The 27,516-nt window shown below is 41.2% G+C and overlaps 1 protein-coding gene across 7 annotated transcripts in view; it reads right to left on the bottom strand.

The window, feature by feature from the left end:
• sema3gb (sema domain, immunoglobulin domain (Ig), short basic domain, secreted, (semaphorin) 3Gb) overlaps nucleotides 1–21,536 on the bottom strand; it is a 28,438-nt gene extending 6,902 nt beyond the window's left edge. For 2 of the 7 annotated variants that reach the window (XM_027012783.2, XM_027012782.2), the window contains exons 1-5: nucleotides 21,076–21,536; nucleotides 9,806–9,880; nucleotides 9,490–9,632; nucleotides 267–427; nucleotides 89–151 (exon numbers count right to left, since the gene is read on the bottom strand). In XM_027012783.2, coding sequence (XP_026868584.1) covers nucleotides 89–151; nucleotides 267–427; nucleotides 9,490–9,632; nucleotides 9,806–9,843 — 405 coding nt within the window. In that variant the 5' untranslated portion in view covers nucleotides 9,844–9,880; nucleotides 21,076–21,536. Of the gene's footprint in view, nucleotides 1–88; nucleotides 152–266; nucleotides 428–9,489; nucleotides 9,633–9,805; nucleotides 9,881–11,440; nucleotides 11,497–19,504; nucleotides 19,559–21,075 lie in introns of those variants that run through there. The other 5 variants (XM_035521830.1, XM_035521829.1, XM_035521832.1 and 2 more) reach the window with 5 other exon arrangements.
• Between the last annotated feature and the right edge of the window lie 5,980 nt (nucleotides 21,537–27,516).

A 27,516-nucleotide genomic window follows, 5' to 3' on the forward strand; every position in this document is an offset into this window, starting at 1 on the left:
AACAACAGACATGGAGATTTCATTACTCATTCACTCACATGAACAGCTAAGCATTTTGTATGCAACAGGGGTCAAGACTAAAACTCACCTGTCCTCCTTTACCTGCCATCTTACACTCTCCTTTCCTCTGGGCAGTGGCAGGCCAGTGGATCTGCGATCAAACACTGAGTCACTAAGTGCTTGCCCTCCTGTCTTTAAACCACTGAGCAGTTATCGCATGCATGATGAGGACCAAGAATTTGCAGAAAATCTCTCATATGCCTTACAATCAGTGGCTCCTTGTTGATGTTTTGCATGTCCAGGGAGACCAGGTACTCGCGGCTACCCAGGTAGAGCCGGCCCTGGTCCTGGTCCATGTGGAGGATGCGGTAGTCGCTCGTGTTGAATGAGAAGCTGAAAGGCCGGCTGGTCCTCGTTTCCAGCAGCTCTGCAGGGAGAGCAGGTGGAAGAGGAGACGTCAGCCTCGGCTGGGATTCAAACCAGATAACCTCTGAACATCAGGGCAGTGGGGAAACTTTAAATGTGGAACTTTATGTGTTGCCATTATATTGCTACCATCCATTCTACTGCAGTATATTGTAATGTTGTAATTATATTACCAAGTTTGGCTGATGTTGATGTCCATTGAGAAACCATAAGACAGTAGTAAAGCACACAAGGAGTAAAACACGTCAGATTCATATAGTTTCATAGATCCATATAGCAGATCAGGGCAAGAATGACAATCTAGAGGCTGTGTTTGTGACTGGGGGAGAATCAACAACAGAACGGCAGAATCTGTTCCTCATCCTGCGTTCTTAGTCTGAGATTAAAGGCCCTAATCTTATGCACACAGGCCTTGCGCATTTCTCACTCCGTCATACAGCAGGTGGCAGTAATCTCTGTGCCATTATGTGGGTGTGTCTGTGCATCTCTCACTGTGTCTCTCTGTCTCCCACAGAGAGGGTGCAGGGATTGGAGCAGGTGGAGAGATGAAAGATGGGTTCAGCTGTCTGCGCACGCCGGATGGCCGCGTGCAGAACGCCCCTTGCTGACACACCCGCCCACCCCCACCCCCACAAGGGCTTTAGCACGGGTGTGTATGTCTCAGCAATGCTGTCAATCACAGCGAGGTGCTTTACAGAAAACGTTCACTGCATAGCTTGACATTACAAAAGACAGGAGGACACCGCATGTCACAGGTATCATGTGACCAGAGAGTGATCAAGAGAGGTAGAGAGAACTGGAGGCAGGGAAAGAGAGAGAAAGAGTGTGTGTGTGTGTGTGTGTGTGTGTGTGTGTGTGTGTGTGTGTGTGTGTGTGTGCGCGTGTGTGTGTCTGTGTGTGTGCGTGTGCGTGCGTGTGTGCGTGCGTGTGTGTGTGTGTGTCTGTGTGTGTGCGTGTGTGTGCATGCATGCGTGCATGTGTGTGTGTGTGTGTTTTGGGGGTGAGTAAAAAGACTTTAGATATAAATCTGAGGTTATGAGGACGTGCTGATATCTTTGCCCTCTGAAAGAACAAATGGTTTAGCATATGTCAGGGAGGGTCAGGGTATGGATAACAAAGACCATACCTATAAATTACTCACTGTTATCCTCATACCTCTACGATTCCATCCCAGATGACTGCTAACCAACCTCAATTTGGGGCCATAATTTGAGTAAATAGAAATAACAGCAATAGCAATGAGAAGAAGGTCATATTCAAATAAGCTGCCTCTGTTCTTGAACTAGGTTTCAGGTTCATGCTTATAATACCATAATTAGTCTAATTAGAAGTACCCAATAATTATTACCTAATTTAAATTATATTGTGTAGGGGATTACAAAAGGGTATGTTATATTCTTTTTTTAAATTTTACAATAAAGACAGCCCTTATAAAATTACACTTTGTTAAATAGCAGGCTATTAATTAACTAATAACAGGCCTAAAAGAAATTGAAGTAGACAGTGTAAGAGCTATTAAAACCTCTCATCAGTGCGTATTCAATTATGGGGGGAAATGCATGCTGATATAGTGTATGTTTGGTGTTCTTCTTGGTGCCCTAACTAGGTGAATTGTGTTTCGTGTGTGTGTGTCTGTATGCGTCTCCCTATGGCCCCCTGGCAGCTGTATGGGTGATCCTCCAGCCATGTTCAGAATCTCACCGAGTCAGCCTGGGATTCCAGGCCGCTCACCGTGTTCTGGGGCCACAGAGCTATTCTCAGCTCTTCTCTCATCCATGTCCAACCGGCTTTAACCACAAAATCCACTACCTTTAGGCCAGGGAGGGGCACGAGGTCAGACCTTTGCAGGAGGACACGCCAGACTGCTTGCAAAGGGCAGCCAAACTGCCTCGATCTGGATCCATACACACCCTGCCTGGAGCAGCATATTGAGTGGGACATAGGTGGGACACATTCTCTTCTGGGAGACTCATGTTTGTGCCACACTGCTAATGGCTTTGTGACTTCAAAGACATGGATGTAGGCTGACAAACAAGGCATTTTATGCTAGTTGAACAGGTAATTCTACAGACATAGCAATCATTTCTATTATACAGTCTTCATATATGCCCATCCATCTTAAGTTAGCTACATATTTACTATACATTCAGTAACACAACATGACTGATATCTGATTCCTATAATCTGTCCTCTGACAACAAAGCTACTGCTGTGCATTTTGATGATCTGGAAAAGTAGTAAGATTGCCTGCAAGTCCACCGCCTGTGACCCCACCTATTAGAAGTCATTGCACATGACCCAGTGACCTTGACACAACACCTCAGAATGTCATCACATTAACACGCAGAATGTCATCACATTAACACGCAGTTAATGACATGCAGTAAGCCAGTTCTCAGAAAGCTGAATTTAAGTTCAGTCCAGTGGAGTCTGGTTTGGTCATTAGCAGCACTTATGGGCATGTGGGTGTGCACATCTGAGGTCAAGACTCATGTGACCACACGGGAAGAGATGACAGAGAAGGAGCACCCTTTTTCTGCTGACGTGACAGTTGATAGTTTGTCAGCTATCAAGGAACTTTCCGTCCAGTTGACAGTCATAGGGAAACTGGACTTGTGCAAAGAAAGAAAGTAGACTGAAAGAGAAAGCCTGGTAGTGAATGCAAAAGGAGCCTGATGAAATCCAGAACTGCTCTGAAATAATCTGGATTGGACACAAAAATATGGCAAAGAAAAGCTTTGGCATTTATTATGTATTGCAAATCTAGCAGTAAACATTTATTGAGGAGAAGTAGAGCAGGGAGCTCCATTTTTAGACTGGATTTAGGAAATATCTGCCATCTGACCTTGCCTTTGGTAACTATGAGTCACCAGATTGTGCCAGCGTCTGTGCCACAGCCAAAACACGGGTGTAATAGGATTCATTTGTGGAGAACAAAAGTGGTCACATTTTCCACTCGCAGCCTCCCAGACTGGTCGGAGTTCAGGCTGACCTCACAAAGCTGAAGAAACCAACTCACACTTCAGCACAAGGAGAGGCACAGCTCAAGCTAAAAAAGTACATGTGGAGTAGTAATTAGGGCTAAGACCAAAATAATAAAGCTGACTACCTGTCACTTTGGAGTGTATATTTTCCATTCTATTTGAGTGCTACATTCTATTTGAGTTCTGCACATAGGAAGTGTCCATGACCTTGAACTGAAATAACCAGCTGGAGGTGAGTCATTTCTGAAACCAGGTGGAGGGAATGTTCCATATGCTCCAAGGTAAAGTAGACAGGCCAAGATTCCTTTCACACAGCTATTGGTTTTCTTATAATTTGTTTTAAAAAGTGAAGTTTCTCTGGAAAACATTAGATATAGCACATTTGGAATTTCACAATATGGACTTAATCCATAATTTATTGACATTAATGGTTTGTCTTGTTGCTTTATAGTGCAAATCTTTTCATTCTGACAATATCTACCACATGATGAAGAGTCATCAATCACAATCAACAGCTGCTGAACCTGAGCAACAAATAGGGCTGTAAATATGTACGTGTCTACAGGTGGCATTACCCACCCAGAAAAATCATCTGCCCGTCCATTGAAAACTGACAAAATCACTGCCTGTCCATTGAAAACTGACAAAATAGCTTTTTTTGAGCATTCATAGTTTTCTGTAATTTTGTGATTGGTCACCAAAAATGATTTACTATTGTGCATTTTGAAGGTGTGGGTGTACTTAGTCAGCATTCTTCCTTTACATTATAACCAGAGCCATGGCTCTGATCATCACCCAACTATGAGTCACTTCGCTCCTACGCACATGCCATGCAGATGTGGCAACGTGAACTACAGAACTTGTTTGTAGCTTCCTGCTCTCAGCAATCCAATTAAAACTGTTAATACCTTTTGATTCTTGTTCACTCTTTTGTCTGCTTATTATAAGCTATATTAGTAGTCTTGTACAGTTTCACAGTTGAGTTTGCATTTAAATTTCTTGCTCACATGGCAGCCATTTGTTTAGTGATTAGCTGGCTAGCTAGTCTGCTCCAGGCTAACTGTAGATGATTTTTTAAAAATTATTTATTTCAAAAATATCTGCTAACTGCAGACTGGTCCTGTAATTAATTTCTATACCCTGGAAACTGGGATCCTAGCTTCCTATAGAAAATAATGCATTGATTTATATTTTTACTGTTTACTTACCCACATTGTTCTAATATGCTATATGTTGTGATAATTTACTTAACATCATTATTTACGTAACATCTACATTCCTTTGCATACACATACACACATACAAGAAAATTTATATATTACAATGAAATATTTAAATAACTGAATATTGAAATCATTTAAAAAAAAGTTTCATTGCACCTGCTAATCACATTGGGCTACACATCTTTCTATCGTAGCAGAACTATCCTGGTTCATCATACTGCTGCCTGACCCTGTGCACTCTGAAGAGCCAAATTAAAATTTGTTCATTTTCTTCTATAGTTCATCATACAAATGCTTATAATAAAATTCTAATCTAATAATTTTTTTTCCCTTTTTCACAGGGTAATTGCTCCAAACCCCCTAAACAAAAAACAAATGCTGCGATTATATTCCTATTGTCCCCGCACCACCCATTAAACTATGTCCTTGTTTACATACCCTATTTAAGAAAAGCAACATTTTTGATGTTGCCCACCAAAATAATCCACATGCCCATGCAAAGATGACATATAATCTCTGGCTGTGCAACAATAGGAAAGAAAAGCACTGCCTACACTCTTTCCAAACATCTCTGCCCTTAGTTTATGAGTGTTTGCCGAGTTTAATAGCTCAATAAGCCCCCAGAATTCCAGTTTGAGAGGGCACTTGAGCCCAGATCATATAGTTTAGTGGTATATCCACTGCAAGACCCTTTGGCCAGAACAATTTTAGATTTAATAATGCAAGATATGGGTACATTTCCCTTAATTAAAAGCCTTTAGACTACAAAATGGAACAGGAAGGTAGAGGAGGCTAAATATTTCAGTCTGTTCTTTGTGGAGTCTTGGATTTATTTGCTGTGGTGCATATTGAAAGTTGTTTTTGTGTTTTGCTCCTAATGAAAAGCAGGTCTATCACCAAGCAGTTATATATTGTGAAGAGAAAGTTTCTTGAAGATCAATATTGTCATATCCTACACTTACTTATCTTACACGTGGGCTTTAAAGTCCTTACACTTTTTTAATAAACAAATCCTACACTGCAAGTGCAGGTCCGTTCAGACTACCTGGAAGGGCAAAACACAGTTGCTGGTTTGTCAGCAATTCAAGAAGGTCAGAAGGCAGATTCAGACTGTTTAAAGAGTGCAGAAAACCTTCCATGTCTGTGTTTCCTTTGAGGCTAGTCTAAACTCTAGCTGCCAGTCCAACCTAACAGTTCTTTTCTTTCCTAGGCCAGTACCTGACAACCTCAGGGGTTGGTGAGGAAAGAGCCATTAAAGCAATCCCCTTGATCTCACATCAGTGTTGTAGTTTCTCATGTTATGGTAGTGCCTAGGCAGAGAAAGATGATTCAAGCACATTCTTCAAAAGTGGCAGATGACTATGACTCCACATTGCTCAGAAGTGACTTGCACCAATAAGAACGGAGCAGGACTTTGTGGAGTGCTGTTAGCCTTCTGACACTAAGCAGTCATATTTTCAAACATAAGCACTTTGGGTTGAATTAGTGGCTCTTGGCCAGAGTTGGCTAGAGACCAGAACCCACTTACCTGGGGCCTCAGATACCATGGAATTCCTTGCATGATGCATTTTCTGTAACACTTTTCCTGACTAGAGACCAGATTTGCCATTTGGGTTTGAATGACTAAGATTAAGACTTGGTACCATGATTATTGATCTTCGGTCAATTTAAAAAGGCAACTCCTCAGAGACTGTTTCACACAGAGACCACGATGAACTGTGGAATTATCCCAAGTTTCTCTTGGGAAGGAATGTGAAACAGGCCATTTATACTGACCTTCCACTACTGGTGCCATCTCTCCTGCTCCACACATTAAAGATCCCAATTATGGAAACAACCTGTCAATGCTAATAACTAGTAACAATATCTAGAGTAAATACTTCAGCACCAGGCAAGATGTAAATCTCTTCATCACCTCACTGCAAGCACATTTCATTAAGCATGATAAATACTTGAAATTGCTGAGACATTTAGGGTCAGATGTAAAACAAATAGGACTTGGTATGGTTTTATTGTTGTGTCTTGTCAACGTTTTCTTTTTTCCATACAAGAGCTCTGGAGTTGCAGTAACTTCAGTGTCTGTTTAAACCAGCTGAATATTGCACTCTAAGATGTAAGAACATCACTTTGCTTCATCACAATCTCCACCTTTCCATCCATACTTCTAGAGCAGAGTCACTTGAAGCCTCTGGGTTTCTGACACCAGAACATTCATCAGCGGAAACATGACTTCCCATAAGGCTATTTCTGAAGTCCTAGCTATAAATCCTGCCTGTTTTCCCAGTTATTGCGTATATTTATGTCTTTATTGTTTCCAAAGAAGTTTCCCACATATCCAGTGGGCCGTCACTTTCAGTATGTAAGCGTTGGGCAGTCTGGGAAAAGAGCCAGGATTGGGAAGTGGCAACAGGCCAGCTGTATCACACTCTGTCACCATACAGGTAAACTGAAGGCTGTGGATTCAGTCTGAAGTGAACACAAGCATATGTCTTCTTTTGACTGAAGAACCAAGAGCACTCATTTTTAGAAACAAAGAACACAAACTGTTGCAGTTATAATCAAAGTTTTTTTTTTGCACAAATGGTCACAACGAATATCTGTGCCTGGAGTCACTAGTGCATACGTAGACACACACATGCACATGCACACCTGCTACAAGTGCAGAGGTGTTTAGGACTGGGAGATTTAGGAAGGTATAACATTAAGGCTGAGGCCTGGGGCACACGTGTTGGGGCACAGGACTTATTTAGAGATGACAGAGGCTGCCAGTGCCCTCTGAGCAGGGTTGCTTCTCGCCGTAGCTTGGCGGCGGAGCTCAGGAGGGCCCAGGCTGAAGCCAACTGGACACCAACTGAAGCCCTGTGCAGGCCTTGTGGCTAGCTGGCATATTGGAGCAGGTTGCTGGCGCCGGGCCCCTGCGTGCTTGGGGGGCTTCCCCGTGCTGTGTCTGGGGTAAACACGGCAACCATGCAGGCTAATAATACCCTGGCAGAAGCACAGCCTTATCCATTTTCCCCGAACAGGGATCTATTCCACTGTCACCTACGCACACAATAACTCCACTCGGCCATGCGCAGCTACAGCATGTGTGTGCGCATGCACACACACACACACACACACACACACACACACACACACACACTCCCACACGCTCCTTCTCTCGCTCTCTTTATTGCACAGCCCCCCTCTACACACACACACACACACACACACACACACACACACACACACACACACACACACACACACACACACACACACACACACACACTCCTTCCTTGTCCTTCTCTCCACCTCTTTTATCTCTCTTGCCTTTGGGCTTCTCATCAGTCCTGTGTTTCAGCTCCCTGCCACTACTCTCTCTTCCATATTAATCTTCTTTTTCTCTTCTCTGTCCCTCCCTGTCTGGCTAGTTCTCTCTCTCTCTCTCTCTCTCTCTCTCTCTCTCTCTCTCTCTCTCTCTCTCTCTCTCTCTCTCTCCCTCTCTCCATTGGCCCAAACCTGTGGCCCTTTCTCTACATGTAAAATTTATTCCACAAGTCTCTCTCTCCTTCAGCTCTGTTCAATTTTTCAGAATTGCGTGTGTCTAAGTTCACACTGCCTCTCATTAACTTCTCCTTCTATATCCCCCTCCCAATCTCCCCGCCGCTGGTCTGCTCTCCCCTGTGCTGGGGTTATGCTGGGAGCATCCTGGGAGCAGAATGCCGTGTCGGCCCAGGCACCCTGCCAGCAGGTCCTGTACTCAGATCCCCTGCAGGGACAAGAAGTGTGTATGTATGTGTGTGTGTGTGTGGGTGTGGGTGTGTGTGGGTGTGTGTGTGTGTGTGTGTGTGTGTGTGTGTGTGTGTGTGTGTAATTATGTGCATGCATGTGTGTCTGGGCAGGTTTGTGGGTCTTTGTCACAAAGACAAAAAAAAAAAGAAGCACTGCAGTGCAGAAACACCCACTGAGCTGGGTATTTTTGTATGCATGTTTGTGTGTGTGTGTGTGTGTGTGCATTCACATGTGTGCATATGTGTGTGTGTTTCTAAGAACCAAGAGCATATTTATGTCAGAATTTGACCTGCTGGCTGCCAAGCCTGTGTCACATGCTTATGGCTAGAAGCAGTTTTTAAAGATGCGTCTGCATTTAGCAACATCACATGTCATTTCACTGAATAAATCAATTCTTTTCAGAGACAAAAATGCACCATTATTTTATACCTCTGTGTATAAACATGCACTGTGGCAGTAAATACTAATGCCATTGTGAGAGATTTGAGTTTGTAACATCAAACACCTCTCTCTCTGCATGACTCTCTTTGTGGCCAACAGTGACATGTCAGTGTGCAGGGGGATGATGGGTAGTGCCTTCTCTAGAGCATTAATTGGGTGATGAGCCGTGCTGGTGCCGCACTCTGGCAGAGAGAGAAAGACGGTGCAATACGGATAGAGGGAAAGGAGATGGCACTGTGTAGAGAATACAGACAGGGCGAAGCTACCATACTGCAGATGAGGACATGGGAGAAGAATGTTCTTATGCACCTTTATGACTGCTGTACATTTCACAAAAAACAAGGCAAACATCTGAAAGCTTCAGCTTTACTGTATTTTTAAGTTTTAAGTTGTTCAACCCAGGAAATCTGACTGTTGCCCTTCTTGTGATTTTCATGTAACTGCTGTAACATTGACTCTATGAGCTTCTGAAGAGATAACTTCATCAGATTACAAGGCCAAGTCTATATATTTTGTTGCTTTTAGCAAAGAGAAAATTATTTTTCAAATTATGCATTTAAAATGAACACAGTGTAATAACAGAGAAAACAGAAGCAAAATCTTTTCCATTTTTATAGAATGTTAAATATAAACCAGCTCACCTTTGTAAGATAGATACACTCTGGGGGTCGGGCGGAGGTTGCCATGACAACTGCAGACACACAAACTCAGGAAAAGGAGGAGGACAGGGAGGAGGGCTTGGGTCGTCTCCATGGCAATGACAGCACGGTTAACCTTCTGAGACCTGCAAGAGAAGTTCAGGAGTTAAAATGAGATCCTAAAAGTTCAAGAGAAGGGCAGTAAGCAACAGTTCAGTAATGTTTTAGAATTAGCTTGAATGAGCTTCCACAAATCAACAGGTACCATAAAACAGCAGTTTTGTAAATGCTTCCAGTCCTTAGAGAGAGGCGTACACACCCTCTGAAAGGCACTGAATCGAAGTAGAGGCCAAACATGGGTCAGTGATCCTCTGAAGTGGGACTCTTCCTCCTGCTATTGGAAAGAGGCCGTGAACATAAAACAAAAAGGATGCAATGCCTTAAAAGTAGCTTGTTTGCTCTTTGTCAGCTGAAATGCTGAAGTCCTTGCAAGATGTTACAGAGGGCTAGTGAGTTTTTCCTCAAAACAAAACAACATTTATCTCATTCAGTGCAAAGGCTGTGAGAGACCTCTGTGGGCGAAGACAGGCTTAGCTCTAAAGAAACTTTGAAAACAACCACCAAACTCTCCTGCCATGTTTATTTTATGTTTCGTTCACTCTTCCTTCTTCTTCCCTTCATTTATTTATTTTTTCTCTTTTAAATCTTCAGCAAACCCAGCTTTTCGGCCCTCATTCATAGCGCAACTACCAACCTAAAGCTTGATTTAGTGGAAGAGGGCAGCTGACCTTTCACAGTGTGACACTCTACCAAAGGAGATTAGCGAAGTATGCACTCAGAGAGCAAGAGTTTCTCAAATACAGAACTTGGCGGCTGAGGCAAATCCCTGTCACACTCTCTCATTTTAAATCTTACACATGCAGTGCCCGGCCACCAGCAGGCCACAAACACGCAGCAACCAGCTATCCTTGACATGGTCTCTGGAGCTGTGATGTCCATGGCCGTTTTGCAAGCAAGAGCACAAACAATATGGTGCATAACCTTGCTAGCCATGGATGGAGATCAGCATGGTCAGTGAGGGACAATATCAAAAAGATTGCAAACATGTGCTAGGAAGCAACTATAATAGAAATGTTCTAAACAGCCTCATTATTTATTTGTAAGGCTGAGATGAAGAAGCTCTCAGTGCAGGAACAGTGTGAGATAACACAGTTGTGAAACTGCATTCTTCACTGTCTGTTGCATCTGAAAGGTACCGGAGGCGACGGCTGGTTTCAGGGAGGCTTTGAGGATTAGGATCTGGCACAAATAAGAAGTCATCAGCTTTCTCTCACAGTGATAATGCTTCTAATCTTTCCTAACTGGAAGGAGAGTAACATTCACACAGTTTGGCTTCTATATATTTTTTTCTGTGTCTACGCCAAACACCCTACTACTATATTACCATAGGAAGGCTCAATAGTGACTAATATGAGATGCAGTGAACAGCAGTCAGTGAATTCCAAATTCAGTAATAAGTATGGACTTCATCCACTAGTAGTTGTGCAGTACCTTCATAGGTACTGCACCCATTTTTATACCATATGGCTTCTGTGACTATGGTTACTACTGAATATAAAAACTGGGCTAAACTTAAATCACTTCTCCATTTTTAGCAGCATGTACTGGAAATGGCAGGTATGGGCTGTGTTACTGAATACCTATCTTTAAAAGTCTGCACATGTCTGCTCACTTATTATATGTGAGTGTGTCATTATCTTTGTGTGTGTGTGTGTGTGTGTGTGTGTGTGTGTGTGTGTGTGTGTGTGTGTGTGTGTGTGTGTGTGTGTGTGTGTGTGAGTGCATGCCAATGTGTGTGTGTGTGTGTGTGTGTGCATGCATGTGTGTGTATGTGTGTGTGTGATGAAGCCACACCTGCAAATACAGAGAAAATTATGAGGTATACAGTACATACAGCAGACAGACTTCTACGAAAAGGGGAGTGGTGGTCCTTTGCTGTGACCATTTGATCTAGAACAGAACAGAACACACAATAAAACTCAAACCTGACTCAAACCTAACTCAAACCTAATTCAAAGTATTAAAAATAACAGAAGCTGTACAGAACTTCTGTTGACAGAAAGAGAGAAAGACAGAGACAGGGAGGGTAAGAGAGAAAGAGAGAGGGATGGAGAGAGAGAGAGAAAAAAATAAAGTTAGAAGACTGAAAATGAACACCTCTATTAATTTGCCAAAAACATAAATGCATCCTTTCAAACATCACTTCTTCATCAAAATGAAATGGAAAGTAGAGAATAAGCTAAGGTTTGGCCAATAGTTTATATATATAAAACATATGTGTTGGCAGGACTGCACTGGAGCAGTGACAGAGCCTTCCTGCTGACCTGGGGCCTGTATTTTTCCTCCCAGGCCTCGGCCTGGCGCCGGAAATTGAAAAAGGGATGCGCAAGTCACCCATCCATGGCAAGCAAACACGAGGGTGTTTGCGGAGGTGATGGCTGTATTTCAGGGTCAGTTCGGAATGAAGTCTTGTTTGCCACCAAAAACCTGGATGGGTTTTGTGGGTCTGGGGGAGTTGGGGGTGCGTCCTTTAATGCAAACCAGCATTGCGATAAGGAATGCAGGGATCTCTTCAATAGGCCACAGACAAAAGATGGCTTTAAAGGTTCTCCCAAGTGTAACCTCAAGAACAGAGCTAGTAATGACAGACTGCCAGACTGCTCTCATTTTTAAAAAAGAAAACTCATTTAATTTCATCACAAGAACTGGTCACTAAGGTGAGAAGCCCCTCTCAGAAATGCAAACGGTGAGTAAACCTTAAAGCAGCGGCTAAAAGAACTCCACTCATTAGCTCAAATGTCTCACTAGGTGCTAAATGAAAATCCTCTGAGATAACCATAGTTAGAAAGAAAGTTTAAGCCTTTGCCCCAAAACCTAAAAGTAGAAAGTTTAAAGCTGATAATGCCTACTGATAATGCCTACCTTCATACTATGGGCTCAGGCCAAACAATGCTATAATCATCAAGTTAACACGCAGTGTTTCCAGGACAGTGCTGCGGCATGTTAGAGACATTCAGAACATTTAAATCAAATGTAAATCCAGGCTCATTAATTCATCAACGGGACATGAATATCGTGCAGTATGAGACAGCAAAATTGCTTTCTTAAACTCTAATATACCATTAGCGCAACCCGCAGATTTTCACCACAGCCGTGTTACTATTTCCACACCATGGTAAGACCTGATAATGAACAGAACACATGTCATCTTAGAACCCGACTGACTGTTCTTCTTCTGTGCTCATTTTAATGCTCTGGGTACTGATGCATTTTTATACTAAACGGTGTGTTGTGCAAACTCACAGATTTTTTAAACGTTATTTCCTGGAAGTGCATCAAGTTCAAGTTCAAGTTCAAGTTTGGTTTATTTGTCACATACATAGTCATATACAGTATAACTCGCAGTGAAATGGTTTGAGAGTGCTCTGTCCAAACTGAGGAAAAAAAAGCAGGGGTGTATAGGGAAATATATATCTATATATATACAAAATATATTAACAATGTATGTACAATATATGTATAATATGTTTATATACACAATGTACAATGTATATATGGATATGTAGATATGTATGTACACAATGTACAGTTCCAGCTTACAATTGACATATTTACAGTCAATATTTATCACGCAAATAGTTTATAGATATGCCTTCAAGTCTAGTCCATTTTGTGGACCCCTCAATCATGCCTCCTACCTTTCAGATGAAGAAACAGGTATCTGAAGCTAAATGTAAATAATGACTATATGTAAAGCTGTAAAATAGTTTAAAATACTCATTCAGTGTCTTAAGTTCCAAATGGGCATGGATGCACTGAACTTATGTTTGTGAATATACAACACCAAATACGAAACTCAGTGCAGTTCTTTGCAAGCTTTTAGGATCTAATTTTTGCACAGTATCTTAGAAGTGGAAAAACCAACCAACCAACAAAACATAAACCCTATTAAATGCACAGAAAAAATATGCACACATTGGAATTTTCTTTGAAGCTGATATAGCATCTTTTTAACCCACATATTCTTCACAAAGGCAAAGGGACATCAAAAATCACTCATCCTAACAAGCATTCCAGAGACCATAAAATCTACTGACAATTCTTAACCAAAAATCTATTTATGCACCCTCGCCTGAATGTGACTATTTATTCTGTACATGGTTACATTTCTATGTGTCACTGTTCAAAGTTGCCTTTCTTTCTAACCCCTTGCCATAAAAAAAAACCTTAGAGTGTAAGACTTTTCATTTAACTGCAGGCTTGGTGAAAGAGTATAATGAACAGGTCCTGAGGCTGTTAGCTCCCTCCTGGTGGCTTGTAACTGGGCAGTAGGTGCTGTATTTCTAGGCCACCTGCTCTCTGGGGACCTGCAAGGAACAGTCCATGAGGGGAAATCTAAGGTGTACGGGAGGTTATTGGCATACCATTTTCTATTCTGACATTACAATCGACAGCTTTGGCCTTAGGGGAGGTGAGGGGGTTCAGAACGCCTTAAAAAATACTTCATCTACTTGCGTACATCATACAAAACACACTAAATGGTGGCAGTTCATCGTTTCCAGCACTGACAGCTCTTGATTAGAATCTGTAACTTTAAATATCCCTCCTAAATCCAGCTTTCTAAATTTTCCATGGTCAGGGGAGAGAGAGGGAAAGTGAGAGAGGGAGAGAGAGAGTATGAGAGAGAGATAGAGGGATAGAGAGAGAGAGAGAGCACAAGGTACTCCCACCTTCTTTACGGCTCTTCCACTTTTCCACTGGAACAGATCTGAACCACAAATTTGTAGTTGTGGAAAAGAATGATAAGAGTGCATGGACTTCTACTGCTTTTCAGTGCAGCGGAGGCAAGAAAGGGTCACAGAGAAGGGCCACCAGCCTGAACGCTGCCATTTTCACCTTCTGGTAGAGAAAATAGTGGAAGCAGTTCACCTGACCATATGTCAAGGTTAGGTTAAGTAATGTCTAACTCATTACCTCAGAGTACTCCTGGATCATATGTTGCTCCTGATTTGAAAAACAGCCCCCAGGAAGCTGACCAGAACATGAGACCTCTCTTAAAAGACAAGCTTGCTAATTTCCATCCCATACCTGATACAAATTTTTCCTTCACATCATATATAGTCATGAAGATTATAACCTTGTTGAACCTGACTGCTCTGGAAATGAGAAATGTAATGCTCCTCTTTATCTTCTTACTAGGATTAAACGTATTTCAACAGGGTGACTGTTTAAAACTGTGAAAAATCGCCTTTTCAAAACAGGAATAATGACACTTGTCATATTTCATATGTTGTAGATCCTTTCAATTGTCACAGTACATCCCAACCATTTGTATACAAATATAACTGACTAAAATGCGCATGGCTGATGTTAAGAAGTGTGGCTCAACTGAATGACAGGCACATCTGTCAGTGTAAAGTCAAAAAGACCTAAAGGCTCTTTCAAACTTCACTTTCTTTTTTTGTTTTGGATGTGCGGATATGATCCTTTTTAATAGCGGGTTTAAGCCTGTTAAATCACATACATATAGTTATTTACACATCCATTAATGACTGTCATGTTTTGCGATGGCACTCCACTTGGAAGTGTGCTAAAAATAAGTGCCTCTAATGGAGACCCATCCTTTTTCATAACAGCTTGAAAAAAGATTGCTTTTATTAGTCTCATCTTTCTCAACAGTTCATCCAAAATAAGTCCATGTTTGGGATGTCACTATGATATTATATGTGTACTCCCTTCTGTCAGACAGTTAAGTGTGTGTAACTGATGAAGAAATCATGGCCCTTCTCCAAGACTGCAGCTGGCGTCTGCACAAGAGCCTGGGGTGCAGCATTAAAGTGGCACAGCATTCTGAACGACTACATTTGCAAAAACAAATGCTATAAAATACAAAGTTTCTTGTGATACAAAGTACTACTACTCTCTGTCACTGGGTCAGTTTTTGCAGAGACCATATTTCTTTTCCCAGAAGAGAGTTTTAACTTTTTCCCAGTCCCATCATACCAGCCTGTGTCTGTCAGCTGTAAAAGACTTGATCATACACTAATTGAAGAAAGGTAGTATGTCAGTAGCCACCAGATAATATAGGTCCCTTGGCTTTCAAGAGGATAAGAACAGGCCACACCTCTCAGCATGACAAAACTGGAGCTCTTGCATCATGTGGCACCAATGTACTCCATCCCACACTTCCCCTCATATGACACACACACACACCCCCCAACTCTGCCTGTCTCTGATTATAATCCCCCCTCCACCCCCTTCAGAAGAGCCCGATCCGTCAAAGTGGCACTCTTGTGTTGTAATGCTCCAAACTGAGCTGAAGAGCATTGGGAGGACTTTACACAGGGGCGGGAGAGTTGCTCACATGCCTTACATCACATTCCAACACCTGTTTTGATGGGCCTTGCTCTTTTCATTTACACAATAAACACTGGATTCCTCTGCAATTACCCACCCCCTGACAACAGGTTAACCTATTCATAGCTTGCAGCTGTTTTCCAACATCGGTGCACTTTATGACGCAGCACAGTTTTTATGTCATGTTTTGCATTGGGATTTTCCAGGATTTAGTGCAGCGAATTATAGATGGAGCCAGGATGAACAGGAGATTGTTTCTTGCAGCCAATGGACAACAACACTGAGCAGGACAGTGTCAGTCATATCTGTTCTGCCTTCACGTAAACTATTAAAAGTTGACATTCCTGGGTACATAACTTACAAATCTCAGATGTGTGTGAATGGAAGGTTAATGGAGCTGATCAACTTTCTCTGCAAACAATCCGAAGATTGGCACTAACTAGTCCAACCCTGCGGCAAGCTCTGACTGGTTGCTGCACAAGTCTTTGGGTGCCTTTAATATTCGCTTTCGTTTGACTTCCTGGTGTGATGTCTTAATTTTTCCTCGCCATTCTAAACACACTGCAGTAAAAAGAGTGGACTTGCTGGTTTCCATGGGCATTGAAACAGACTACAGTAGGTCTTCGCTTGGCACAGGCCCAAGAATCTTCTGAATGGAGGCTTAAACCCCCTGGGCTGACAGCTGCAGGGATTAGCCACCCTTACTCACTGTCATTGATGTCCCTGTATTGTGCCTTTCCCTGTAAAAGTGGCACCAGAATTAGGAGGGGTGTGTAAGGGTGACTGAGGTTAACATTCTAGTGTCCTGTCAGATGATTCTGTTTTTGTGGTTTCGGAGATTCAGGCAAACATAGCAAAGCCTTGTCATTTGAGTATTTAGAAAGACTTTGTTATTTATATAGCAGTGTATGTAACCAGCTATGGTAATGGATTTCACTGACGTAATTGAGATTAATAGTGAAGGAACTACCCCATCAACACAAGGAGAACTTTGTCCTTCCCTTGAAAAACTCCTGAGAGGAACCTACCATTGCCTTTCTAGCCTTATATGGTCCTACTTTTCTTAATGGCTACTTCAAAGGTACTATTTAATCCACCACTTCAAAGATTGGTGGCCACAAAATTACACTAGGGTTAAATATTGAAACATCTGTATGATATTAATGGTTAACATGAAACATGCTGCATGAAAAGAAACAGGCAGAGAGTAAAATCCAAAGACAAAGAAAAATCAGTGGCCATGAAGAATCAGCCTGATTCAAATTGGGAGCGAAAACATGGCTGGAGCAGAGCTCACTCCCTTGAAGGTGACAGATGAGATGAGAAATTGCAGGGAGACAAGACTTATTAGAAAAGTGGCACCCTGCCATCTCCATGACGGCATCACTGAATTATCACTTGTGCCCCCACTTCCCCCTCCTCTTGACCCTTGGAGTCCAGTCTGGCCCCCAGCTGACCCCCACCAATGCAGTAGAAGCTGTCATGACAACCGTCTCGGGAGGCTTGTTGGATTTGTGTGGAGCAACGCGTTTACGTATGAGTAAGCTTGAATGTATGATGGCGTGTGTGTGTGTGTGTGTGTGTGTGTGTGTGTGTGTGTGTGTGTGAGAGAGAGAGAGAGAGAGAGAGAGAGAGAGAGAGAGAGAGAGAGAGAGAGAGAGAGAGAGAGAGTGAACGCCAAAGCAGGCCTGGCAACTGCCTGAAAGCGGAGCCATTGATGACAAACAGGATGCCAGGGGTGCTGGTGAAGTGATGATGAATAAAACCCAGGCAAGTATCTAAATGAGTATCAGAGCAAGGAAATCCATCCAACTCCAGCTCACCATGAATTTGGAGGAGGCAGAAAGTGGAAGCATTAAAGAGGAAGCATTAAAGGTCCTGACCGAAACGAAAGGCTTAAATTATCTATTGATGGTACATTCGTTTGAAATTTTAATTTCCAGCAGAGAGCTAAAATAGTAAACATGCCACAATTGTGATAAAGGATGATGGCAAATGTCAAATAAAGTTTAGAAAGCAAAGGTTTCATATAATTAGCCTATAATGTATGAGGAGGAGGAGGTGTTTTGGATAATGAAAGCCTGCACTGTTGACATCAGAAAGACTGAGAGTAGACCTATCAGAGAATGATGAAAAAGGCTCTGAGTTGAACTTGGAACAGTTTGTGAACATGTTTTCATAGCTATAAATATTCCTTGTCTGTAAAAATGCTACATATAAAAAACCTGATGAATGTTTGTGAACCTTCTAAAGCTGCTGATTATAAAAGTGATTTATTTTAACTGTCATAAGCAATTCATAATAACCTACAATTCATGTATTTTTGCTTGCATAAAAAATGACTTTTGTATAAAAAATAACTTATGTAAACTTTGACCAAAGCCAGAGTATACACTCTGGATTAATGTACAGTTGCCAACCACTTTATCAGAGGTCCCTTAAATGTGTACAGTTAGATCCTATAGTGCATATTTACCCATGCACAATTTGTACTAGCTATCCTCTAGCCAATCATTAATAGTTAGAAACAGTGTTGGCTCAATAGTCTTGGTATGCGAGACCACTCTGAACCCAACAGTGACGCTGAGACGTGTAAAAACCTCAGCAACACTGCTGTGTCTGATAAACTTGAACCAGCTCAACACCCCCAACCATGCCGCCACAATGTCTGTGTCACTGTTGTGTTGATACTGGTCTGCCACCAAATAATTTCTGGTCAGCCGTGGTCCTGTGGTCAGAAAGTGACCAGCAATGAATGGGCTAGAGGGAGATTGAACTGTGTATGCCAACAAATTGGCTACAATCTGTAACTGTACATAATGAAAATATAAGACAGAAATAAATAATAAAAAGGGGGTACAGATAGGTGTTTCTAATATAATGGCTGGTGCATGTTTCTAATTGGCATCAACAATTAGTGTACTGCTATGAATTTAAGGTCAGTCAAAACATGCTAAAATGCTTGTTCTGAAGCTCATGTTGACAAAATTAGATATGATTTAAATATTTAAAATACTATTTGAGATTAATTGTTCAAAAAGAAAAGCTGGCATGAAGGAACTGTCCATATTTACTGCAGAATAGCAACAGAAAAAGAGAAATCTGTCACACAAAAATCTTGACATACAGTGTCCATCTTAGGCTGCCCTTGACTGACAAGATGAATATTTCACAAAGCTTGTCAGTGATACTCTGACATGGACTTGTAAGCTTAACCAGACAGAGAAATGCCCTTAGGGCAAAATGCCTCCATATTGATTTTTTACCCCACTTTATTCTTCAAGCTAGACTTTAGCAGTATCAATAATTGATGAGGCAGCACTGCTCTTCACTATCTGGATTACACTGAATTTCTATTCTTGAAGGCTAGGTTTATGATTAATGTCAATATTGTAGTGCAAATTCTGTACTGATGCAAACATATAATTCACTTTTCAGCAACTGTCATGGACCAAAACACCTAAGAACCTGTTAGCCTGTAACAGTAAAAAAAAAGTAAAAAAAAAAAAAAGACATCCACATTGACTGTTTAGCTCTGCTGAGTGAATATCATCTTTGAACCATACAACAATTGAACAATATACCCTTCTTTCCAGCTTACCTTGGGTTAGATGACATCATCACTGGACTACATTGGTTTCCTCTCCATGTGCAGCTAAAAAGGGTGCATTAGAAATGTTTAACAGATAACTGGAATAGAGTTTTTTTTTTTGTTGTTGTTGTTGTTTTTTTAGAAAACCTGCATTTTGCCTTTGATATTTTTGTTTTATTTTGTTGTTTTGTTAACTATGCATACATAAAAAGAACATTAAAAAAAGAATTGCTTATCTAATATCAGTCAAGACCTGGGTTCACAACAGCATTGCACAGAACAGAGTCAGCACAAGCAGAACCTGGATCACACTTTAGAAATTATTTTGGGAAGCAGCATCTCTGATATAACAATGATTCACAGCCAAATGTTTGAATGATCATTTTCAGCAACTAAGGTTTTCAGTGACAGACATCTGTATGTAGATTTGGCACAAAGGACACGGAATTCAAGACAGAAATTTGAGGTGGTGTAAAGTACTTTGCAGCACACCTTGAGAACTTCTCTACAATTTTTACTACCTCTCTCTCTCTCTCTCTCTCTCTCTCTCTCTCTCTATATATATATATATATATATATATATATATATATATATACACACACACACAAAGAGAGATAGATAGATAGATAGATAGATAGATAGATAGATAGATAGATAGATAGATAGATAGATAGATAGATAGATAGATAGATAGATAGATAATACTATATTAGTACTTGTGTTGCATTGTACATAACATATTGTGTATATATAAATAAGCAGCTTAATTACCGAGCGCAGGTGTGTGGGGAAAATGTACTCAATGTACTAACTGTACTAAATGTTCTCTTTTAAGGTGTCTTGGACGTTCTGAACTCTGCTTGAGGATGTAGGGTCATTCTAACTACAAGTTCAAGTGAATAACAAACTCATACTGAATGCAAAATGTATTAATATGACCTACACATTATTTATCCTAATAAAAGTTTAAATATTTGGAATCATTATAACGTCCAAGGCCGTATGAGCATATGCAAATAAGCGAAAAAAGGGAACGCGTTCCACTTTATGCTTTTAACTTTGCACTATACATAACCGCTTTATCCACTGTAGTTACTAAATGATTAAAATTGTAAATGATTTGAACTCAGCAGCCTATTTGCCTTTCCAAATCTCAGCAGTTAAAATTCAGCTATGAGTTATAAGTGTTGAAAACGGAGAATTCCTAAGTGGGTTTCGTGTGCGTGCAAAGGGTACAACAAAAGCTTTAAGACATCTCTATAAACGCTCGCATCGGAGGAGCTCTCGCTGCGTATTTTACGCACTGACAATACTTTAAACCAGGGGTTTTGAATAAGACAGGGACTGTAAATAAGTTTACATCTATAGCACAGAGTACGAACGTTAGTTCACTCCTCACAATAGGCTTAAAATGCAATCACCTGGCACCCCGAATGATAGCGTACGCAGTCACCACGTTTATAATCAACATTTTACAGTACAGCTCATTCTAAAAAGAAGATTTCTGAAGCGCATACAATCATGTCATTTCGAATCATTACTGATTCTGAACTTGTCAAGTAAATAGAAAAAAACTCACCTCTAGCCTATTACAGGTAACTCCGGTGTAGATGGACAGATTAGATGTCACATTCCGTGGCGCTGTACAAGGCTATCCGTAAATTACAAAGATTTTCTCCGTCCCAAACAAAACATTTACAAACCACTAAAGAGGATGTATTTATGTCCATTTGATGCTGCCTTTCAGAGGTTTTTTGAGCTTACGGTGAGTTACCAAAGTTTCCAGACGTCACAGTAAAAGTAATTTTCATCAAACTACTGCCTTGCGAATGACGTAGTTATCAAAAACTATTACATTTCCATTTTTCAAAAGCAGTGTGACAAGAAAGTCGCTCGTCTCTGTGTGAATCCAGTGAAATCCTTGCAGGTGTCTGTTGCGTCGTTGTACGGCACTCTTCGGACAGGCACCGCTGTGATTCCTGCTGCCTCCCTGTTAAAATCAACCAACCGTGTAGGAGTTAACCACGTCTGCGCCAGCGTAAGGAGAGAGAAAGACGACTGAAGGCAAAAAGTGCCTGAATGAAGTCATGAATTGGCTCCAGTAAATAGACTTGGGCTATCAATGAATGTTTACGGTAAAATAACTGAATTTAACCCACTCAAAATGTAATCCAGATTTTAATATTAACTTCACCAATGGTCAGGTTGCTCAATTTCTAACAATTATTACATTTTCAAGATGAAGTTAATATTTTTATTTCATACTTTTTAACATAAGAGTTAGGTCATCAAAATGAGTGAGCTGTCTGAATACACTAACAGTAACAAAGTAATATCCTTAATTTAAATCTATATACCATGCAATCAGTAACAGTGCTCATTGATGTACTGATCAGGGGATTGACATGGTCCTTCCAGACTATTGCATTATTGGGCCCATGTAACATATTGTTTCAGCATGTTTTTGTCCAGTTGCGAGGTGACCCATTGAGTCTTGAGGCATTTGGTTGAATCTGAGTAGTTACGACAGAGCAGATTTCATTCTGCTACTGTTGGCAGTGACATCATCGATAAAGACCAGCGAGATCTTTCACAATGGCAGGAGGTGGTGTGCTTTGGATCCTGAGCTTGTCTTTTCCTTCCAGAATTTTCCATTACATCATTGCAATACAGGTAAATCTTCATCAAATCTGTCCACAAAGCTTTGTCCCAGAACTGTAGTCTTTTGAAAGTACTCTTAAAACTTTAACCTAGTCTTTCTGTTACAATTGACTAGCATATTAAGACGAAACCATGTGAGATCATGCTGATGTATCCTTTGCTTTATAGCAGACTGTGACACATTTTTTGCCTAGTGGTCTGTTTAACAATATTTCTTCCTGATGGAAAGCATTCTTTAATATGTTGCAGTCTTCATGGTCTGCCTGATAATTTACTATTGTTCACTTTTTTGTGAACAAAAATGTTTTGGTTTTGTTTGATTTATTATATTGTTGGTTCATAACAGCTTCAAACCATTGAATTCAATACACTTGCTGTTTTCCTCGTATCTGTCAATGATTATTTAGATTTTTCAGCATGTTGCTTTGTTGGCACTGATATTAAAATGGAAGCACCAATAATATCAAGGGATAAATAAAAATACCCATCCTGACAGTCACACCCTGAAGCTCAAAATTTCTCAAGAAAATGAGTGTTTATCTTTGTGTCATGAATGTTGAGAGTGTCAAGAAAGCCTCCATGTTTGTTACTTTTTTTTTGTTTTTGTTTTTTGAAAGCCGTCACACCCATTAATTTCTTCAGGGTATTATATAGCTCTGGGAGTTTCAGCACTATTTCAGCTGTGAATATCATGAATGTTTATAATAAATTAGCCAAATGGGAAAACCTGCCCATTTGGAGGTGCAAGATTTTCTTAGCAAGCACCAAGCATCAACATTAACAAACACCATCTTACAGTCTCCAATAAACATCAACATCAACAAGCACCATCTTACAGTCTACAATAAACCCGATTATATTTAATAGAATGCCATCACCTTGTTTATATTATAGTAGTTTCTTGTGTATTTGGCTTTTATAGGCCATATAAATCATCATAGAGCAAGTCAAGGCTATTTTGGTCTGATTAGTGACAGATTTGGCCTCTATATAATTCCTTCCCTGGGGGAATATTAGATGAAGAGTCATGATGATTAATTGATAAATTCAGGCATGCTGTGATATTGTACATACTGTCATTGTACAACAGAGGGCATAATGATTCTGTTGTACCTCTCAGACATGCTCAAGCACTGTTTTAGCAGCCCTTTGCTAAAAGCATCTTTCAGTCATGTCTTTTTCAGAGTGCAGGAAGAGCAGCTTTTGGCAAGCCCCTCGAATGTATGAGTGAGAGTGGCGAAGACCAAGGCGTCCCTCAACCCACCTGCAGGCGTGAAAAAGCTCCTTTTGTGCTTTGCAGTTCCGTGAAAGAACGTGAGAAAAAGCGCCTCAAGGATTCATGGGATTTCCAGGAGTTCGGCCCCCTGTGGCCCAGGTCAAGCGGACAGCGTGAGCAGGGGAGGGATTAAGGGTAGCATTCATATCAGGGCACGTTCACATTCCCCCATAACATGAAGTAGGGGGATGGTAATGGTGGGCCGTCTGTGCCCAAAAAAAACCTCGCGGCTCTGCTTGGGCCTTTGTGCGAAGGTCGCCTGGTGTCCCAGCCTCATCCTCACACTCTTCACCCTTCAGTCAATCAATCACAGGCCTGTTCATTTCAGGCAGCCTATTCAGCCAGCCCCAAATACCGCAACGGTTTAGTGACAAACGCACAGAGGGAGTCATCCACCCACTGTGATTGTCATTAAGTTGGCCTAGTTTACCCTCAAAGGAGAACATGGTTTGTGGCTGAAGGAGGCTGTGGTTTGTGTGAGTGGGTGCACACAATGGCAATGGATTTGCAGTGGTCTATGGAGAGTCCAGACATGACACCACTCCGTTGTTTTCAGATCTCTCTGCAAGGAGGATAGGTTCTGTGGTGCCGTAGACCACCACAGTGACATAGCTATATTGTATAACAAGGGAGATCATTTGTTGTGACAAGCCGGATGGTTAGGTAGACAGTTGTTGTGTGTTATGCACATTTACACTTGTTAAAAAGATCCAGACCTTTTTTTTCTCAATATTTTTAAATGCTTGGGTATGTGTTAATGTATCCCTGGATTTGTCCCCTTTACTTTATCATCAACAGTTCATTTATTAATAGTTCACCAGTAGTTTGTTCATGCACTATGGCTCATTTAATAGACATTGCAAAATAATTTTTTGTTGTTTATACCACTGAGTACAGTGTAGCACCTTGTAATTCACTTACCACCACCATCCCATCCACAGTAATAAACCAATTTTGCGTATAATGCTGATGCGCATTTTGTCTCCTCGAACTCCAAATTCAGTTTCTACTGTTCCACTTCTTTTCCCACCCACCAGTCAAAAACATTTAGACAGCCGTTTTTATTCCGTTAGTGAACACGCTATGAACTGTTACTGACACTCATGGTCTCACAGCAGCAGTTTGAATGCAGTTCTACCCCAGTGTCCACAGCTCTAGTTTTCTTTTGCGACTTAATGAAAAAAAAGGCAGGAAGACTGGTGTATGTCAGCAGGGATGTAGTCCAGTGACTCACTGCTGGGCACAGCCACTATCGGATATCCTCATCACGCACATTGTGATATGACGCAAGGGCACACATGCACACACAAGGATGGATACGGAACATGCGACACAAACCCGCTTCCTACAAGAGGACATGATTTAGCATACATATGCCACTTTCAAGTTGCTGATTTGTGTTAATGTTTTTATCAGTGTGTTTTGTTTGTTTTACTTTTAGTGTTGTGGTAGTGCACTGAATCTATGTTTAAATGACATTTAAAATGATTGATATATTTTTTTTTTCTGTTTTTTATTTTTATTTCAAGTGTACACAGAGGCATGTCAAAGGTCTGGAGAGGTCTTCCTGCTATTTTTTCATTGCATCATTACTTTACTTTGGCAAAGAACACACAAAAGCACAAGACCATCTAGGAGTGGTTTGGCAGAACCACCAGAATCCTTCTGAATACATTCGTTTTTAGTCAAGTTGTCAGATTCTTTTGCATACTGACCAAGGCAGAATGAATTGCATACATCCCTGTTGCACACATCCCTGTTGTACAAACTGTCAATTTTAGTTTAGGATTCCTCTTAGCTACATTAACTTCTAAAAAAATGGAACAAATGAAACACACACAATATGTCTTTATTACAAAGTATCCAAAACTTTGTGCTTTTGCCATGGTATGGTATGTTGATACTGGATACAGTCCTTCCAGGATTATGACTATGGGAACAACAGCAATAACTCAAGTTTGTAATGTTTGATGCTTAGACATTTGCATGGCTGTATTGAGTGTCTAAGCCCCAGCTCATGACTGCTGGAGGGCCAGTTTCCTTGGACGGAAAAATCTAATTTCCCATATCAGATGAGAAACAGGAAAAGGCGATGACACATGGTTAGTGAGACCCACCTGTAACGGTTCCTGTTTCCCAGAAGGAGGCTCCCGGCAAGGGCCTGTTAGAGGGAGGCTTTAACAGCCGTGAGATTGTTGTTCAACTTAATACAGTTAGATCATGTTGCAGTGGTTGATATTCAAACAAGCTCTTAGAGAATTTCCTGATAAATCAAAACCTGATTGTATAAACTTTCACAGCAGTGGGCCAGTGTACAGTTTGGATTCACCTTCAAGAATTTTTTTTTTGTCTTCAGATGCATGACTGTAGATGTGCATTTCCCCCATACTGGTGTTTGGTCTGTAACGAGCTGTCAGCCTCTCAAGAGGACTGATAACCTATAATGATGAAATTACAGTGAAAGTGTGGAAGAGATATAGTCTATTACATTTTGAGAAAGGCCTTAGTTTCCATTATATAATAAATTAAACTGTATCACCTCTGCCTGGAGCTGCTCAAAAATTCATGAAAAGCATTGGTTAAAAAGAATTGTTGAAAACTGCTTTTTTTTTTCCACAAGTAGGGCATAATCATTTGAAGATCAAAGAACACATGGGAGACAGAGACAGAGAGAGGCAGAATCTGGGAAGAAAGGCACATACTGCATACCTAAATAGCACTTTTGAAAATTTACCATTATTTGTAAGATTTTTATGCTCACTTTGCAATTTCCTGTTTTTTGTTTTTTTTTCATTACCCTCAGCATTCAGTATTTCATCTTTCTGAACATCCTCTTATTCTATAATTGTCATAGGGACTTTTTAGGGAATGGGGGTATTTCGAGGTGAGAAAATGGGTTTTGATAATAAACCCAATGGGAATACTCCCTCCCTATCTCTCTCTCTCTGTCTCTCTCTTTCCATATAGCTCCTCCTCCTGGTTGAATCGTGGGATGGCGAAAGGATGGGGGATGGGTGAATGTGAGAAGTGGAGGGGGTTGGACGAGGCGGTTCTTTTATATGGGCCTCATCCATCTAGGCTGCATATTTCTGTCAGGTCCTGGGAGATGAGGCTAATTATCCAGCCATTCATCTTCTCCCTCTTTATCCTAATCTCTCCATCCCATCCCACTATCTCAATGTGTGTGCATATATGTTTTGTTGTGTGCGCATCCACCGTGTGTGTGTGTGTGTGTGTGTGTATGTGTGTGTGTGTGGGGGGGGATTATGCTGTGCGTGCTTGTGCATGAATGTGTGTTTTCATGCATGTAAGATTCTTTACTGGGGAGCTGCCAGTATCATGATCTCTGCTTTGCATGGCTGTCTAATTTAAACTCCCATAAACAGGAACAACATTCCGCCACATTTAAGCCCATTGGAAACCTCTGGACCAGAATTAAGCACTACATGTCTGTGCCTGTAATGGTAATGTCAATCCACTAGCCATGCACTTACAAATCCATTCTTAGAACCCCCCTGTGTGTGTATGTGTGTGTGTGTGTTTGTGTGTGTGTGTGTGTGTGTGTGTGTGTGTGTGTGTGTGTGTGTGTGTGTGTGTGTGTGTGTGTGTGCGTGCGCGTGTGTGCATGCATGCGTGCGTGTGTGTGTGTTTGTGTGTGCATGCACATGCATTAAATTAACTAGCTGGGATTCTGTTTATGATGCAGCTGGGCAGTCTGGCAACAAAAAGATAAATATCAAGGACATGAGCATGTTTCATAATGTAATGAATACATTTGATCGCCCAGTTACACTTCAGCATCTAGACGTCTCCTTGCAAGATGTCGATGCCCCAGCCTGTGGTAATTAAATTCAAACACTCATTAGAAACGAGACTAGAAGCTCTCTCCTTCTTTCCTATTATCACCCGTCTCTCCCCTAAAGCTGTTTGACTCTGTCTTCATGACATGAAAGCTGCAGAAAGTCCTGGGCTGTCAGAAGGCAGCGGAGAGCTGTCGAGTCTCATGGCACGAGGCTCCCTGTGCAGAAATGGAAACAGGAGCCCTTTTATCTGCTCTCCTTGGAAGACGCACTTTCATTCTCT

This window comes from Electrophorus electricus, chromosome 23 (assembly GCF_013358815.1).
Source record: "Electrophorus electricus isolate fEleEle1 chromosome 23, fEleEle1.pri, whole genome shotgun sequence".
NCBI lineage: Eukaryota > Metazoa > Chordata > Actinopteri > Gymnotiformes > Gymnotidae > Electrophorus > Electrophorus electricus.